Consider the following 14644-nt stretch of genomic DNA (forward strand, 5'->3'; position numbering starts at 1 on the left):
TTCCAGGAGAAACTTGGAAAAAGTCATCCAGCCAAGTCTGCCTTCAGAAACCCACCTGTAGGCACATCTTGTGCCCTTTTTGCTAACGGGACCATCAGGATGCGTCAAGGCCACAGCAAGCCACAGGTGGAGGCTGGCATTAGGGCTGCTGGGAGCCTCATTCTCCAGATGAAACAGCAGTACACTAGAAGCTATTTTGAAAGCATATTTGACTGCACTCGACATCAAGATGCACACCAAGGCACCGAAACGGTGTCATGCTCCAAGCTCCATTTGTTTTGCTCACACGAACCTGCTGAAATCAATGAATTCACTCATGCAGGACGACTGCTGCTGGTACACGTGTACCCCTGTGCCGCGGCTGCACCAGCCCGCAGACCCGCACGTCACTCCGCTGGGCTGAGACAGAAACCGCTCTTCTTCTGCCAGCACAGCCCCGATTTTGGTGCTCCATCACCCAAACCAGCATCGCTCAAGGGCAGTGCATGCACTCCTCTAGTTTCAGCCCCAAACCGAGCTGCTCTGGCAGCTGAGGCTGATCTCACCTTGGCCTCTGTGCAAAGCCAGAGCCCATCTGTGCTATGGTGAATCTTCCACTAGATGTCAGGCCAAAATTCCCGCTGGGCGCAGGGCTGGAAGCGGCGTGTAGCCCAGGGAGTGTGGACTCCGTCTGTGCACGGGTACCCGCTTGCCTGGCTGCCTCTGCCAGCAAAGGGGAATAGACTTGAACCGTGGGTGAACAAAAGCAAGTGAGGAGCGTATTGGTACGAGAGTCGTTTCAGAGACTCAGCTCGGGCAGTGAGGAGAGCGGGTTTTAGTTTTCGGCATTGCCAAGCACACAGATTGCTGCTCGAATGGTGCTTGTGCACCACTTACTGATCTGTGGCTCCAGTTCAGCAGCTCCCAAAACACAGGTCATTCCTGATCCCAGGTGAGGACTGAGCAATAATGAATAAATACGCAACTCTGACCAAAGTGCGGTGCTAAACTATAGGATTTGGGGTCACAGTCCACAAAAGTGCTTGGGAGCAGCTGCCTTTGATGAGACACCCTGAAGCTGGAAGCTTCTGCAGGCAGCAGTTTACAAAGCAGTGGCTGCTAGGGACAAAACTGATTTAAAGTAACATCAAAACCAAACACGCAATACCTAAGTTACTGCATTGCTAAAGCACATAAATCAGTCTCTAGTGCTCGCCGGTACAGACCAATAATCCACCTACAGAAAAGGCGAGGTGCTGCGCAAGAGCTGCCTTGCCACTGGGAGCAGTCTGGGAGACAAAACAAGTGTAAAAAAGACCTGCAGCAGTGGTGCTGGCACGATCCTGGGACCACCCTGGACCCAGCTAAAACCAAACCCTTTACCAGGACTCATGACACCAGCTGGAATGAGGATGCAAAATCGTGGCTGAAATTCATTTTACTGTGCTAATGGCTATTTTGTGTGTTTGCTCATCCTGTTTTCCCATTGCCACAGCCCAGCTCCCGCACTGGAAGGAGCAGCCACATGCCAAAGGGTGCAGAGAGCAGAGGGTTTGCCAGCCTTACTCTTGGTTTTAACCTGGAGGAAACTGCTTAATGCACTCAACTAGCATGGCTGTTCCCCAGCCATTTGTCCCTGGATGCAAAGGTCTGCCCTGTGCCCTACCATAAACTCCTTTGGGGCTGACTCAGAGGAGATTACTATTACAGGATGAGCTGTATTTTAGGGCTCCAGCGATGCACCGCAGTCCCACTTAGCACGCACAAAGCAACACAAGGCTTCAGCCAAAGAGAACAACAACACGGGTACTCACTCTCTCCCCAGGGTCACCCATTAAGCCCACAGGTCCAGTTGGTCCTGGAGGTCCTGGAAGGCCCTAGCATAGAAAAGACAGAAAAAACCCCAGTAAACCACTAAAGGAAAACGTATTATTATTTGTAACATTTGTACAACAAGCAGGAAAAGAATTAGAGCTTTCTGTTTATTTTTGCACCAGAAAAATCAACCCCGAAGCGCTCTGTACACATGTGTGGCATATGGAAGCAATAGAGCGCGGGAACGGCTGTGTGCTGAGCCCTCCATGTGCATCCCGCACCCCGGAGCCGCGGGCATCCTTCGGTGCAAGGTGTAGACAAAGTGCCACTTACTGCTGGGCCTTCGGGACCAGGTGGGCCTTCTACCAGCATACCCTAAGCAAGAGAAAGAAAAAAAGACATGATTAGCAAGGCACATCTTTAAAGTCACTTTGACTACAGGGGTGGAAAGCCCAATGCTTTATCTGTTCTTAAATTTTTCAGGTCTTGCTGCTAGGTCTAGCCATCCCAGAGCTGAAGGGTTTCCACTCTCTCCGGGTGACATCCCCATTGCCAGAGGCACAAAAGGCACTGCCCATTGAAAAGCCAAATACCGTCTATTTGAATCACGCAGGGCACGGCAAAACAGCCCTTTCCCTCAGCACCCAGCCTACCCTCGCTCCAGCACATGGTCACCTTCCTAACCACGACCCTGCTCCATTAGCTCACGGCCAGGCAAAGGGCAAACCCTGGGGCATGTCCCGGCTTGATGGTGCTGGAGTGGGAAGAGAGCTTCTCTTCAGGAAGAAGCTGTTTCTACACCCAAGCAGCTTAAAAAAAAGTTAATAATCAAATTGCAAGGGTTTTTTTTTTTTCAAATTACTTTCCCAGCAGACTGCATGCTGTGATTTACTCTGTGTACCTAGGAAATCACTGTGTGGGCAAAATGGTAGAATAATGTTATTCCATTCCTTTTAATCTAAATATTTTGTCATAACTTTAAATCAGGTCTATCATGTACTCAGTAGAATTGAGCTTTTTTATTTTTTTTTTCCCCCTCATGGGTATGTAAGAGGCAGGAAAGAAACCTCCCAATAAACCTGGCAAATGCTTTCCAGAAGGCATCAGGAAGATCTGTTGGGAAGAGCCCCATAGCGAGCACTGCCCTTTTATCTCTGGACCAGTGACCATGCCCCCACCAGCACCCAGGTCGAGCCAAAGCAGTCCCGGCACTTGCCAGCTCATCTGTGGCAAACAGGGACATTTCTCCTATGGGATGAAATCAGCCTGTAAAAATCTGTAGATAAGCAGTCGGCTCATATGGGAGAAGCCCAGAGGAAGCAAGTGCAGGCACTGGTCTCAGGTCACCCTTGGCCTGACTCCTGGGCTCAGGCTCCGGTGCCAAAAGCCTCAGCTGACCCCATGGCAGCCACTACAGCAGACAGGGCTGAGCTGAACGAATCTGAAATGTCTAGAGGAAAATCCAGGCATTCCTGCCCCAAAAGACACAGTCTCTAAGCCCAGAGGAGCAAAAAATAATAGGGTAAAACATGCTGCCGTGAACCATCCCTGCTTCCATTAGCAGGATGCATGTTTCTGCACTGCTAATGCACGGCCAGCGCTACTTTCTGTCTTTCCCAGTGTCCATACTACTCATTACCACCTCATTTAAAATCTGGCTTCTGCTTCATTTGGATGTGTTAGGGGAAATTTTCTGCTGCTGTCATCACAGAAGCGCCTGTGCAGTCATTCTTCACCAGTTAAGAATTTAGGTCACGGACTTCGCCCCATGCCCATTTTGACAGCAGTTTCACTGTCTGCCGTAGAGACTCCACTCTCTTCTGGGTGGGAATTAGGGGTGAACCCTACACGTCATTCCCCCAACCCGCACTAAGTTTGAGCTGTTTGCTGTCGGAGGGTAGCAAGAAGAGGCAAGCTACGCTGATGGAGGTGTCCCCCAGCCCTGCCTCCTTTTCAGACACGCGATGAGGACTTTGCACAGGAAACCCAGCAAACCTTTCCCCATATGGACACCCCAAGATCCATCCCTATTGAGACCAATGATAGCACATTTTTGGTGCAACAGGCTCCAAAACAGAAACTAGTAATTGTCTCTGGGCTGGTGCAGAGATCCACAGCCCACATAAGTCTCCCCAGGACTTTTCTGGGCTGCTGGGTGCCAGCATTACCATGGTCTGAGCACGCAGAGCACTGAGGCTTTGCTTCCCATGGCCAGCTGCAGAGCCTCGGGACGCTCCTCTGCATGGGGGAAGAGTCTGGGCGAATTAAACAATTTGCAGTGCAAACATCCTTGGCATCTTCCCATATTTATCTGTTGGTTTATGTTGAGCTCTAGCTTTAGGGACATCTGGAGATTCTCCTCAGCAAGAAACCTCCGCTGTTTATATGACTGCTCATCAACAGGAGCGATGGAAACGTGGGAGGGTTTTTTGGGACCGGGATCAGTGGGGGGATGCCACTGAGGGCGATTGCCTTGGGGGTAGCAAGCAAACCATGGATTTGGGACTGTCCCAGGGAAAAAAGCATTGCTTCTACTCCATCCATCAACACCCAGGTGCTACCCACAAGCGAAGCTAATATCACAGAAACAGCCCAAAAGCTGATTGCAACAAAGGTGCCATGCAAAGGCTGATTAAACCCTCCCCACAGGCAGGTGCAAGCACCAGGGTCCCCCCCCAAAAGACAGAAGCCTTTGAGGAGGTAACAGCAACCCGGTACCTCCTGAGCTGGGATGCAGGGGGGGGTTCCCAGCCATCCCCAGCTGTGTCCCTCCTCACCCTGCGCCTGTGCTGCCCAGTTGCCTCCAGCGAGCGTCAGCACAGAGCAAGGATTGAAGGACAAGCGGTTTGAACGAAAAGGAGAGAAAAATCCAGCAGAATCCAACTTCTGCGTTTGGTTTTTATTCCCCCTCTGCTGCAGCTCCCATCAAAAAAAAAAAAAAAAAAAAGAAGAAAAAGCGCTGAAGAGCGCAGCAAATCTGAATTTCTCTCTGCTGAAGAGGAACTGCACGGAGAGGGAAAAGGCAGCATTTGGTCTTGTTTACTTTCTGGCAAAAGCTATACATGCTCTAGTGTTTTGAAATAGCAAAGGCAGCCAAATTCTTTCTGGATGATTAAACTTAACTATTTTGTTTGCTTTGTAGCATTTCAAGATTGGTTCTGGACAGGGCAGACTGGGTTTCTGCCATCATCTTTGTGGGGTTCAGCTGTCCCCCTCCCTTCCCACACCTCCGATAAGCAAATCACTCGCTCCTCCTTTTGTTTGCAGAGTGAGAGCAAGACCCAGAAAGGAAGAGAAGGAAGGAAAGGTTGGAAATGCTTTTATTAGGCACTCATTCATGCTTTTCAAGCCCCGCTGCTGCACTCCAGCTTCTCCCCACCCCCCCCACTATCTGCAAAAGTGTCAAGCAAAGAAGGAAAGGGAGGAAGAATTAAAAGAAAAATAAAGGCCTCCGAGCGATGGGAAGTGCCGCCGCAACACCGGGCGCCGCGCTGGCCCTCTGCCAAGCAAAATTAGGTTAATTGAGTCGCTGGTGCGCAACAAGCTCGTGCTCAGCCCTTCGGGGACGAGGCTCAGGGGAGGTGGTTACAAGGACCCGAAACCCCGTCTCCAGCCCGAGGAGGAGCAGGCGTGGGGGTACCTCAGCATCCTGACACGCAGTGAGGGACAGACACATGGCCATCGACCGACGGCCGCTTGCTCGGCTCAACGGGCACCTCTGAGCGAACACCGGCCATCCCCATCGCGAGGGCAGCTGGGGAACGGCTCCATCCTCACCTAAGGGGATGCTCAGTTGGGCACCCACATGTTTTTTGCAGGTTCCAGAGGGCACGGGCAGTTTCTAACTTTTCTTTAGAAAGAAAAACCTCAGAAACAGGCCAGGGCAGAATCGCAAAGAAAGAGAGCGTCGGGTTCCACTCGTAGGACGACGCAGGGTTTTTCTGAAAGCGGGAAGCTAGTGGGACCCTGGAGCAGGCGCAGGAGCAAACCTCTCCTCTTCTGCAGCTGCGTGGAGGGAGAACCCTTTTATTACCACGGAGATGAACCCATTAGTTGCACAATTAAAGCTGGCCCCAAGCTGCAAGTTCAGGTCAGGATATGACCTGGCCACCGGCTGTGGGTGCTCGGGGGAGCGGGTTCGCTGCTGAGCCGGGGGCACTTCCAAACCTCTGCAGAGGGGAGACGTGCCCTCCGCCTAATGCTTCAGTTCTGAAAAGCCTAGGTTTTATTTTGGTAAATGAGAGATTTCATGGGAAATTTTGCACTTCCTTCATAATTTAGGTTGCTTCTTGAAGTTTAAAAAAAATAATAATTACAGTATTTTGTATTAAAAGTTTTTAAATGAACCAAGTAATTCTTTCATGGGAAATTTTCCTCCCAGCTGTACCACTGAGAGCACCAAGCCATACCAAACATACCCCTTGTACCTTATTCCTTCAGAAAAAAAAAAAAAACCAAAAACAAAACACACTAAAAACCCAGATGGTCCTTACCGGTTCAATAATCGCAGGCTCTCCCTTCTGTCCTTTCTCTCCCCGTGGGCCACCGATCTGTAGCACACAAGGGAAACACAAAGCCAGACAGTCAAAGAGGACATCGCCTGCATCAACATCACCACTCCGAGCAGGAACTGGAGATCCTGGGACCACTTCTGCAACCAAAGGACTGCTGATGTTCGTATAGAAAAGAAACAGGGCACCTCCTCCTCGCCTCGTGCAAAACACATGCATCCAAACGAGACGGTCTCACTGGTTTTTGTGTTGCTAATCTCTGTGCTATAAATTATGGGAAGACAAACATTTTGAACTAGGCTTACCCAACTAGGCTTACCCTCGATGGAAAATTAACTCTTACCCCTTCATAGATGGTGTCCTGGTTAGCAGGCATGCCGGGACCAATATCGGGAGAGACTGTTCGGTCATAATAGTTATCATAATAATTCCCATCATATTCTTTTATTGTTTCCTCAGTGAAATCTTTATCCAGATCCTCTCCGCCTTGAGTAGCCTGGAAACAAAAGAGCAGCAATATATCAGGCTGCAAATCTCTCTATCTCTAGGCTGCAAATCTTTCTAGGCTGCACATGCTGGAAATACAAGGGGAAGACTGCGTTTTTTTCAAAGTAAGGATGCTTTACAACAATAGCTGCAAATAAAAAGCACAAGAAAAGTTAAATTCTGGAGTTTTAAGGTCACCAGTGACCTCCAAAGGTCTTTTCCAATGGCAGGCAAAAAGGACAGGAGGATCTTTATGTCAAAGCTTACACCCTGCCTTTCCCCATCGACCCCTGAAATAACACTGCGATCGTCAAAGTTTGAGCGAGGGAAATAAAACAGAGCACAAAGCAACAGCTCATGTCAGGAGCATGCTGCAAACACTACAGGCCTAAAGAAACAGGGAATGGGAGTTTCAAACTCCAAACCCTACTCATCTCTCTCAGCCTCAGTATTGGAGACACTGGATTATTAAGCATAAAAAGTCACCCATCCAGTCACATATTTAAACTGCACATCAAAACCACAATGTGTCATCACGAGTATCCGATTACAGCAGGAAACGTGGAAAAATTCAAGTTTGCTTCTACAAAAACCTCGTGTTTGTTTAGTCTGGGATCCAAGTTGTAATTGTGCTTGTCCAAGGAGCAGAAGCAGAAATCTGATGCATTAATCCCTGAATCCTTACAGCATCAGACACTAGGGACCACAAGCAAGGACATCTAGACAAGTATCGGAATCGCCTTGCTTCTCTCCGTACCCCTGTGTTTTCTGCAGCCTGGCAGGCAACTGCCTCTTGGCATCCTTTAGTCTATACAGCACAGTAAAGAAGAACATGTGCTGATAACATCATTTTTTGTTGTTGTTTCTTTCCCATCCAGGTAATGACCAAAATAGTCCATAAATTGAATTATTTCCACTGCTTCCCAGAGAAATTATCTCCTCGCTATTATGAATTAAAAAAAATCACTTAAATGCCACCACCACTTGCTGACCTCATTTCTGTGCCAAAACTGCTCAGAACCAATAAGCATGAGCATCTGTATATAAACACAAGAGGTTTTAAAGTAAGAATAAGCCTAGTGCTAAGGCAATCATCACTCTGCCACCCCATCTTCCTTTACCTCTGCAAATACCAACTGGTCTTTGCAGAAATTATAGTTTGGCAATTACTCAATCAGAAAACGTGGCAAAGTCAGCATTATTTTTCCTTTGTACCGTTCAAATGGATCTAGCACTATCACACATCTTTTATCCTGTTTGAAATTTTTTATCTAGGTTTGCACTTTAAAACCTTAAAACCCATTTATCTTGCTATAAAGCTTTTGAGGATAACATAGCAAGCTTTTCTGAATTACGTTTCTCGAAATGAACGTAAAAAATGTCTGGTTTAATATTTTGATTAAGGTCCCCAAGTCAATTTGCATGGAAAGATACGATATTTTGAATAACTGGGCAGAGAAGGAGGAAAGTTCTCCATGCCGAGATTTGCAGGTGCATTGGAGAAAAACCAAAACAAAAGCCTAAAAATAATCTCCTTAATTCTGTTAGACAGCCTGAATCAGAAAACAGTCCACAAAGAAAAGAGGAGGTCCAAAAAAAACCGTGTGAAAAAAACTGTGATAGCAGCTTCATTTAAATCACCTTTTAGTCTTCTCTTTAGAGAGAGCGATGCAGATATGAAGCCCTGGTATATGCATCTGGACAAGTAAAGCAAACTGCCTGATTAATAGCAGGCAATGAACAAAATATATCTTTCCCTAGCTCCTCTTGTTCATGGGAGTATTGCTGCCTACTAAATCTCAGAATTGCTTCACTAGCATTTATCATGGAGTTATTAGCCATAATGAAACCCAAGCCCAGGAGAGTTCAGTGACTACGCCTGCCTCCAAAACCTCTCGCACAGGCTCCACAAAGTTTCACGTGTGTAAAACTAAATCCCCTTTTAATTCCCGTTGTAGGAATTACAGTCTTCCCAAAACACAGACACATGAACTTCAACAGCGACAGACATGTCCCAGTCTTGCAACAGGTCTGTGAATGGATGCTCAAAACGACCATTTTGCATCAGACCAACGTTATCCCGTTTGATCCCACGACCTACAGCGAGCAGTGCCGGGGCTGGCACCACCGACAGCTCGGGGGGACATGCGGGGGTCCCAGCTCACCTCCACCCCACCGCACACTTGCATCCCAGTGCAACAGCACGGGGGCTCCAGCTGCAGGCAGAAGCCTGGGGCTACTTGAAATTACACCACGCTTACTCATGACCACGAGCACTATTTTGTTTCCTAAACTAGCCAAAGAACTCAGATTTTTTTTTTATTATTATTTTTTTTTTTTTAGGAGCAAATAAACTTCTCCAACCACTTTAGCAGGCTGTATCTCCCACTGAACCCTGTTTTTAATAACACGTATTAGGCAGGCAATTACACACACAAGCTCCTGATCCTCACTTCCATATTGCTTGTAAAGCAGTTTAGTCTGCTGGTGGATTAAAGGATTCTGTTTCCCCAGGAGTGTGTAGCTGCAGGCAGGGCCCTTAGCTCCTGCTCTGAGGTGTAAACCTGAAATCCATATCCTCTTGGGTATTTGTCCCTCAGGCTTTCACTTTTTAAGGACTCTTCCCTACGTCACACTGCGTTAGCCCTCGCCTCCGTGCACGGGAATCTCCTTCAGCCAGGCAAGTCGTGTCCTTTGCTTTGCTCATCAGCTAAAAGATTCACCGGAGCAACCTCCCACCCCAGGAGCAGTCCTACAGCCCTCCCCATCTAAACGCTGTCTCTTTTGGAGCTGCTGGAGGTGGACAATTTGCACTTTCTCCCCACTAGATGCTTTGCTGAGAGCAGGCTGAGCTTTCACATAGGAAAACTTCGTTGCGTGTTTCCCTACCTGAACTTTCCTCCTCTTCCATTTCCTTTTCCTAACAACTAAAGTGGCCCTGGAGCCTCTTATTTCCTCTTCCAATTTTTTTTTTTAAGGTCATACTATCCAATCTTTAATTCCTCTCTATTAGAAAGTTCAAGCTTGGCCAAAGATTTCTGGCTCTTTGTCAGGAAACAGAAAAGTTTCCCACCCTTGGGTTCCCTCAGGTTGGCGCTCGCTTCCTCGATACGCTGGAGCCTTTTCTGTTTCTCTCTGTGTATCATTTTGGGCTGCTCAACCTCCTCCTCCACCGCAGTTTTTATCCCCAGTTGGCTGGACTCAAGCCCCGCCACGCCACCAGCCCTCGGGGCGGCCGGCTCCCCTCCTGCCTCGCTCCAGCTGCTCGGCTCTTTGCTTGGACGCTTTCCCCGACACCTTTTCATTCAAGCTTCCAGGTCCAACTCCAGCTATGTTGGCCAACTTTTGCTGTCTCTTTTGCCACCTTCCAGCACCTCCCAGAAAGCCTCCCATAACTAAGTAATTCTTCTCCATTTGAGGAGGAACCACAAAACTCTGCCAAGTCCCATCCTACCTCCCAGGAAATATTATCCCACTATCGACTCCCCTTGCTGATACTCCTAGATAACTAAGAATTTGCCTCATCTAGCATAGTTATTTCCTTGCATAGTGAGCCATACAGCACGCAGCTGCATGACAATTTATCTCAGTCTCATCTAAGGATGAGACCAACGTTCATCTATTTGAGCACCAATATAAAAGGCAAGAACTAGGCAAGTCTGAAGAATAGAAGAGTCTCAAGTGCAACACATTTCAGTTGAAGCATATTAAAGTGCGGGTAACTAAAAATGTAATCGCTCCAACAGAAACATCAGCTGTAGGATCTGGACTGATCTCATCTTTGAGCAGATCCGTGCACAAAACGGAGGGGCTCTCTCTGGGTGAACGCACTGGTTTGAAATCAAGGGTTTGTCCCAGTGTTGAAACGTTTTTTAAAAAATTACAATCTGAAAAACATAAAGATGCTCTTCAGTGGGAATGACAAAATGAAAAATATTGATGTTCTCCATCAAGTCAACATTTTAAGGATTTATATTAATAGCTTTGAAATAAAATATTTTTACTTGGATTTTAACACCAACCCTCATTTTTCTTTTTGTCAGGCAAGCACTTTGCACAGGGAAATGCAGATGTCAGTATGAACAGATTTTTCCAGGGGAATAATCCTTAACCAAATTCTAAGTATCTGTGTTCCACACCCTGAAATATCTGGAGTGAAAATATTTTACAAGAAACTTCCTCTTCCAACAGCTGCCCAAACCACTTACAGATTTACCATATGGATGATCACATCTCCTTTGCTCTCAGGGCTATGAAATACCAGAATTAATAAAAAACAAAGTGAAAGGAAAAAACAGTCATTAAAATTACATCGGTCTCATTGTAGGTGATGACGGTACTCGTGGGGAGTTCAGCTTCCACGGCGTTTTCAGTGAGTCCGCCCTGGGGGTCTAATTCTTCGTTGTAGTTGACATCTTCATAGGGGAGAGGCGTGAAGTACTCCTCGTTAATGGTTTCGTAGTTATACTCATCCACGAGGGGATCATCCACTGTAGCACCCTCGTTCGTCTGCTTGCCAGGGTTCCCTCCATCAGGTAATGGCGTAGGGGCAGGATAGTCCTATTACAGAAATAAAAAAACAGAATCAGAGAAACAAAAAGAAAATTCTGCATCGTCCTCTACCTCCCCTTCTATAAAGGTGCCATTTATCCATTTATCACCACGTCTTTTCCAGGACCCCACGTTAGTACCTGCTTGGTTTCAGGTCTCTCTCCAGCAGCCACTTGAGGAGTGCCAGGTTTGGTAGTGGGTGCTTCTGGCTTTACAGCTTCATCAACATCTTCATAGTAGGGGTACTCATAGTAGTAGGTGTCACCTTCTCCTTCCCCATCGGTGTACTGCAAAAAGAAGATAAGAAGCAGAAAATAAGCTGGCAGCATCCAAGCATGCTCCTGCCAGCTCTTTTAGACATTATTTCATGTCAAGGGGGCCACATTGTGATGCAGATCCATGAAGTGAAATCTCTCCCTTCCTCTCGTTCATCAGCTTCTGTGAAACCTTCACCAAGGGCCTGGCTTTGGGCTGCTTTGGCAATGGCTGTGATTTGAGAAGGTTCCAAATCATCTCTCGGTCCTGTGGCACCTTCTCCCTTATCAGAGAGGATGGACCTACCCTGCACCAATTCAGTCACCCATAACAACGCAATAAAAAAAGAAAAAAAATTTATTTTTTTTTTTAACCTCAGGTTGTCAAGACCTCCCAGGTTACACATATTCAGAGAGGGGAAAAAACCACTTGAATCACGCAGCTGCTCTGAGAAGCGGGGATGCTATTTTCACTCATCTGACTGCACTAATAGCATCCGTGTGACTTCCCATCCACCCGCGGCCCACAGGCAGAAGGGCTTCGAAAACAAGATATTTTCAGCGTTTTCCACAAGGCGTCAGTCATTCTTCAAAATGAAATACAAACAAAACATTTGGTTACAGCCGGGCATGGCAAATTTCTTCGCCAGTCCATTGCTCTCACTGGCAGCAGATGCCGGCGCGTGGAAGAGTTATTCTTACACGGAGCAACACAGCCCTAAGACAAGCCAGCCCTTGTTGAACTGCTGGCTGCAAAAGAAGAGTTTTATTTTCCTACTACCACATATTTTGACCATACCAAAGTCTATTTTATTTTACTTATTTATTGTTTCTCCAGAAGTGCTGGCAGAGCAGTTACAACACTTCTCTGGGGCTGAGCGGCCATACCTCGCCTGCGAGCATCGCTCTGGTCCCCAAAGCCCTGCTAGGCGCAGGTTTTTAATTCTACCCCAAAGCTAAGCTGGAGCAAGCTGATGGCATTACAGCAGGGGGGGATTCGGCAGGAGCCTGAAGATCTGAGACCAGTTGAAAGCAAGAGTGCATGGACCAGCAAATCAGACCAAGAGAGCAGCCAAGATGCTGAGGAGAGGCTGAGGATGCCAGACACTTCAATTGCGATGAGCTGAGCCTGAGATCTCTTAAAAATGTATAAAATTCAGGTGATGCTCTTCTGGAAGTCAACCACACCCAGACATTTCTAATTGAGCAGCAGAAATAAAAAGGTACCCTGTATTGGTCTTTTTAAATTTCTTTTGTTTTTTTAAAGAAAAAAAAATCTGAGGCTAACTCTTTGTAGAAAAAAATATTGAGCACAGCAGTTTATACAGATGAGCAGGGAGCATTTCTGCCAAAATGAAATTCAAATGTCAAATACATGGGCAAAATGTTTCCCCCTCCTTTAACACCTGTTGTTTCAAAGAATACTGAAAAAGCACTACTTAATCTTTTTACAAGTTCAACAGTAAAATTTGAAATTTAGAAACAAGTGCCTGTTTTGGACAGGATTTGACCTGCCAGGGAAGGTCAGTATTTCACACTCGGCTCAGGTTGTCTCTCCTGCAAGTATTTGAGCTCCAAGCAAATATTCATTTCAGTCTCTGGAAAAGGGAGGAGCACAGAAAAGGGAAACTCCTGAGGGCAAGAGCCAAGACCAGAAGCTGCGAATCCAAAAAGAAGCTCTGTCTCGGGCCTTACAAATGAGTAGCAGGGAAGCTGAACAGGAGGAAGAAGCCGAGTGCGTTTGCATCCACAATACGGAGCTGGATGCTGCTGCCCCAAAAGCATCCCCAAACCCTGCAAGAGACTTACGTATTCATCCTGGTTGGGGTCCTGGGACTGGGGGGAGTCGGGGATGGCGGTGTCGCAGTCGGGGCTGTAGTGTTCACAGTAATCGTGGGCTGCTCGGGGGTCTGCCACAATCAGGAGCTGCTGGATGTCACCCTGCGGGGGAAGAAAGACAGAGCGTCAGGGGGATAAACGCCACCAAGAAATGAAAAGCACAACGTTTGGCAGGGCCGTCTCCCTGACACGGGCACGTCGCCTGCGATGAGCCAGGCGAAAACCCTCCGTGTCCAGGGCCGGGTCAAGCTGCCGCTTATCTTGGGCTGCTCCACGAGGTGTGAAGCCACTGCGCTTCACGCCCGGTCCCAAATGCATCTTCCCAAAAGATAACCGTATCTGCAGAGAGGTCACCCCCGCACCTACAATACAACAGTGCTGACAGACCTAGGCAAGGCAGGTCCGGTAAAAAATAAGAGAAAAGGGCTCTACACACCCCAAATCAGCAGTGTCCTGTGTATGGTAAAAGAACTCCTTTCCTGCCCGGTCCCATACAGCTCTGCAGGGCTCCAGAGTTGTCCTGTCCAGTCCAAAAAGCTGTTTATCAGCCTCAAAACTTCTCTGCTTCTCCCACTGCATCAGCTGGTCTTACAAGACGTCACCCCCCCCTTTCTACATCTTGTCTCACCTCGATTTTCCACCCACAACAGTGTGGCAGACACAGGGATTAGAAATGCATTCGATAGTCAGAAAAAGAGAAAAGAGGGAGGAGGTTTGCAGTGGCTTATTGAAAACCAGGTGCACAGCAAGCTAATTTAGGTGGTGAGGCTGCTTAACAGACCGCTCACTACATACCAAATAAAGCCCAAAGGTCAGGGCAGAAATCACTTTTTAGTTTCCTAAAGAACCACCGCACTGTTTAACCATAACGCCAAAATCCAGTTTATTCAGTAGACAGTTACATAAGGCAACACTTTACTACTTGGATTATTGGAGCTGATTTCCCACCTCCCCTGAATTAAAGTATCTTATTTAATAATAGAAAAACATGGCTAAAGCATCGGGGGAAAAAGAAGGCGCATAACAGCAAAACCGGGAGGACGACTTGGGCACGTAATAGGAACCAGAGGCTCCGAACGGAGCCTGGCCAGACCAGCGAAGAGCCCCGTGGAAAACCAAAGGATATTTTTGAAATTATGGGCCAAATCTGCCTTCCTGCACGCAAGCTGCACACAGTCCAGCCGCTGGTGCCGCTGGGCCCATGGGGAG

The 14644-nt window shown here is 47.5% G+C and overlaps 1 protein-coding gene across 2 annotated transcripts in view; it reads right to left on the bottom strand.

Annotated features, from left to right (window-relative positions):
* COL5A1 (collagen type V alpha 1 chain) overlaps positions 1-14644 on the bottom strand; it is a 159315-nt gene that overhangs the window by 73968 nt on the left and 70703 nt on the right. For both annotated transcript variants that reach the window (XM_052814842.1, XM_052814841.1), the window contains exons 5-11: positions 13406-13537; positions 11483-11629; positions 11103-11351; positions 6649-6801; positions 6288-6344; positions 2128-2169; positions 1794-1856 (exon numbers count right to left, since the gene is read on the bottom strand). In XM_052814842.1, coding sequence (XP_052670802.1) covers positions 1794-1856; positions 2128-2169; positions 6288-6344; positions 6649-6801; positions 11103-11351; positions 11483-11629; positions 13406-13537 — 843 coding nt within the window. The remainder of the gene's footprint in view (positions 1-1793; positions 1857-2127; positions 2170-6287; positions 6345-6648; positions 6802-11102; positions 11352-11482; positions 11630-13405; positions 13538-14644) is intronic.

This window comes from Harpia harpyja, chromosome 19 (assembly GCF_026419915.1).
Source record: "Harpia harpyja isolate bHarHar1 chromosome 19, bHarHar1 primary haplotype, whole genome shotgun sequence".
NCBI classification, from domain to species: Eukaryota; Metazoa; Chordata; class Aves; order Accipitriformes; family Accipitridae; genus Harpia; species Harpia harpyja.